We start from the raw sequence: 3195 nt of genomic DNA on the forward strand, positions 1-3195 counted from the left end.
AACGATCAGCAAACGTTATCCAACAGTTAAAAATCAACACCTTGGCTAAACGAACGCACTCCGCATCAGAATTCAAGGATTCACACGGGCATTTTGGAAACTATGAGCCCAGTAAACCACAATAATCACTACTTAAATGTACGTGCCATTGTATGCTTCCAATAACATAAATTTGCACCTTAAAACTTATAAGTCAGCCTAATCATTTAGCACATTTATACAGATCGCAAACAGAGCTTACTAGCCACACCAGTACAAGGGTCATAATCTTCATACACGCCACCAAAGGCTCCCATAGATTATTTAGTGCAAAAAAATACTATTAAAAAAATTAACTTTGGCCTTGAATAAGTCAATTTAACGGCACTTTTGCAAATTTTAAAGTATAATAGAAACACTGAACAAGCCTACATGCATGCCGAAGCATCTTAACCAAAACAATTTCTTTCGCTTCTTGTAAGGGTTTATGTAACTTAATCCAAATATTTTAACCTATTTTTGCAACACTTAGGTGCACATTGTTTTTGAATCGCTTTTAGTGAGTTTACAGTTGAATTTGTTTTCCGAAATATTTTCTTTACTTATGAATAATTGTTCTGTGCACTTTGGTTTGGGTAAAAGTGAACGTCTTTAGCCTTTTTCTAAGGTCCTAATAACCTGAAGTAGCATGTCATATCATACATTACTAACATGGACCGATGTTCACTTCACAATTCGAAGAATCGAGCCATTATGCTATTTTAATACTGTATGGTACACTAAGCGCAGTGTGAAAATTTAATAAGCGTGGCTTTTGTTGAATACGTTCGAGCATTCATGCATTACGTATTTGCTCTTAGTTTCCAAGCCCCCACTCCGGTGCCCAGTTCACGTAACAATTGTAGACATTTGTTTTGTTGTTCAACTTCTATATCATGGCTTATCAGACCCCTCAGGTTGTACGTTTCTTCCACATATTCATTCATTCCTGCCTATAGACCACTAACCTCCTTTCACGTCAGTACTACGACGCCCTGCGTAATGATAGATCTCATGCCGGAAAAGGATAAATCGAGTAATTAAAGACCCATATCCTTGTGCTAATTATGCTTCTAATAAAAAAATCGTAGATATTTTCCAAAGTTTCTCGTATAGCCTGTGAATGAGTAGACCCATTGCGTTTCGACCGTTTCTTTCAGCTCTCCTACTTTATTCTCCTTAAACAAATTTGTTTGGTGTGTCTTTGAGATAATCTCAAGGTTTTGTCCATTACCAGTTAACTAGTGTCAAGTAGCAATTTGAAGTCCTCAGTTCAGGATTTAATCATTGGTGCTTACATTGGCTATAATTCCAATAATGTTGGTACAAACGTGAGAGTGCCTACATGTAATACACAAACACATTAATCTTAGAAAAGGCATATGCTATTGTCCAAGTGCCTTGGGCATTTGCTAAGGTTTATAGCAGGCGACAGGTTCGACAGCGTTCATGCATTTAAATTGTATGAACGCCTTCACTAGGCTTAAATGGACAACTTCCAGGTCTATGTAAAATCCTTATTTGCTCCGAAAACGTGCATTTTTTGGTTGCGAAAATTCTTCTGGGATGTTGCTACAAATTATGCCTTCCCAGCGGATTACGCTATTTTGATTGTGTTGGTCGTAAAACAAATTGGCGAAATGAAAATGGAACCTGCAACGTTGCAAAAATATCAATTGTGAGAAACCTTACTCTGGTCTGCCAAATCCTATGCATCATTCACGGAATGGGCACGATTGTAGCATCTCAAGCTTTAGACTTGCTTCTTTTTCCATAAAAATTGCCAAAGAATGCATGGTACATTAGAAAATATTTTAATACTGTAGATGCTTAAGCATTGCGGAATTCAGACCGGATGTGAAGGTTTATACTTCCTGCAATCATTCCACAATTCTCTACTACTTGTTTAGAGATTAGTCACGAAATGATGCTCTTTATTTCATGTATCCAATTTGTGTTGATTGGATCTGACACGAACCTGGCGTTCATTGAGTTGTACAATTTTTTTTTGATGAGCACAACGACAAATATGATCCTCGTTCTTCTGCTGTCGTCTAATACCGGTATCTAGTAATGTGCTGGCTTGGTTGGCCTTTCCTCATAGATTACGTCAAGGCATAGTCGGAGCACTTTTAATGTACACCTTCTAACTATTAGAAGCATCGAAAATTAAAAGGAAACACAAAATAACTTATTTTAGCTTTGAACATATTTGCACGCATATGCCAATGCTACTGAAGTCTCGCTGCCAAATCCAACGACTAGCGGCGACACCGGACTCTCAGCCATTCATATCATTGGGCGCATGGCATCAGACGAAACCCCTCCTTCTGATTGGCGAGTGATTTTACGCGTGAGTGCCATGCTCATCAGTGTCTCATACACCAAAATAGGACACGGCATAGCAAACTGTCATGATAACCAGCATCTTTTAGAACGAACAATCTTTTGGAATTTTAACTTTAAAAAGCTTACAAGAAAAGAAAATAAATTCAGCAACAAAAAGCCAACAGTTACCTACGCATTCATTCCTACAGCGTGAATTTTTGAATAGGATGAAAACAGTTCTGACTTGTTGCAGAAATCGTTAACTTCAAACATACCTCACTCAGGAGATACTATTTATTAAGACCTGAGACAAAGGAATTAAGCACAGGTGAAGGAATAAAAATCAAGTTACTGGCTTTTCCTTCACATCCATAAGTAGCACATGATGCTACATAATGGCGGCTTTCCCTAAGACAAAAGTTACCACTGCAATCGGAGTATTTGGGATTGTTTGAAAACATGCATTTATACTGTCTCATCAATTTGGCTCTTATACCAGATGGGGACTTCGACCTCGCTAGCTTCAGCGAAGCGCTGGGATAGAAAATGGAGTCAGGCAAATAACTAATCCAAGTGCGAAATCGTACTTTGATTACTTTACGTAGTTCTAGCGGTAAAGTAAACAAACAAAAATGAATATTAACAGAAGGTCTGGAAACAGGCAAGCAGCCAATTGTACGGCGCAGTAACAGCAGGGATGTGAGTGTTACCGAGTGATGGGTACGACAGTCAATTAACCAGCGGTAGCTCATAAAAGAAAAGGAGCCAACACGCGTGATTGCTATTAATTTCCTTTTGGCAATTTACATCCCTGTTCATCCATAGGGCAAAGAAAACAATACTTGTTTT

At 38.2% G+C, this 3195-nt stretch overlaps 1 protein-coding gene across 1 annotated transcript in view; it reads left to right on the forward strand. All coding sequences in view use genetic code 11, as the record gives it.

Annotated features, from left to right (window-relative positions):
* The window catches only part of EGR_10589 (hypothetical protein), a gene marked incomplete at both ends in the record, with an annotated part of 4874 nt that extends 2265 nt beyond the window's left edge, over positions 1-2609 (forward strand). Inside the window, 3 exons of the mRNA XM_024499838.1 lie at positions 512-614; positions 1264-1349; positions 2454-2609. Of these exons, the coding sequence (XP_024345743.1) occupies positions 512-614; positions 1264-1349; positions 2454-2609 (345 nt within the window). The remainder of the gene's footprint in view (positions 1-511; positions 615-1263; positions 1350-2453) is intronic.
* Between the last annotated feature and the right edge of the window lie 586 nt (positions 2610-3195).

This window comes from Echinococcus granulosus, assembly GCF_000524195.1.
Source record: "Echinococcus granulosus chromosome Unknown EG_S00238, whole genome shotgun sequence".
Lineage (NCBI taxonomy): Eukaryota > Metazoa > Platyhelminthes > Cestoda > Cyclophyllidea > Taeniidae > Echinococcus > Echinococcus granulosus.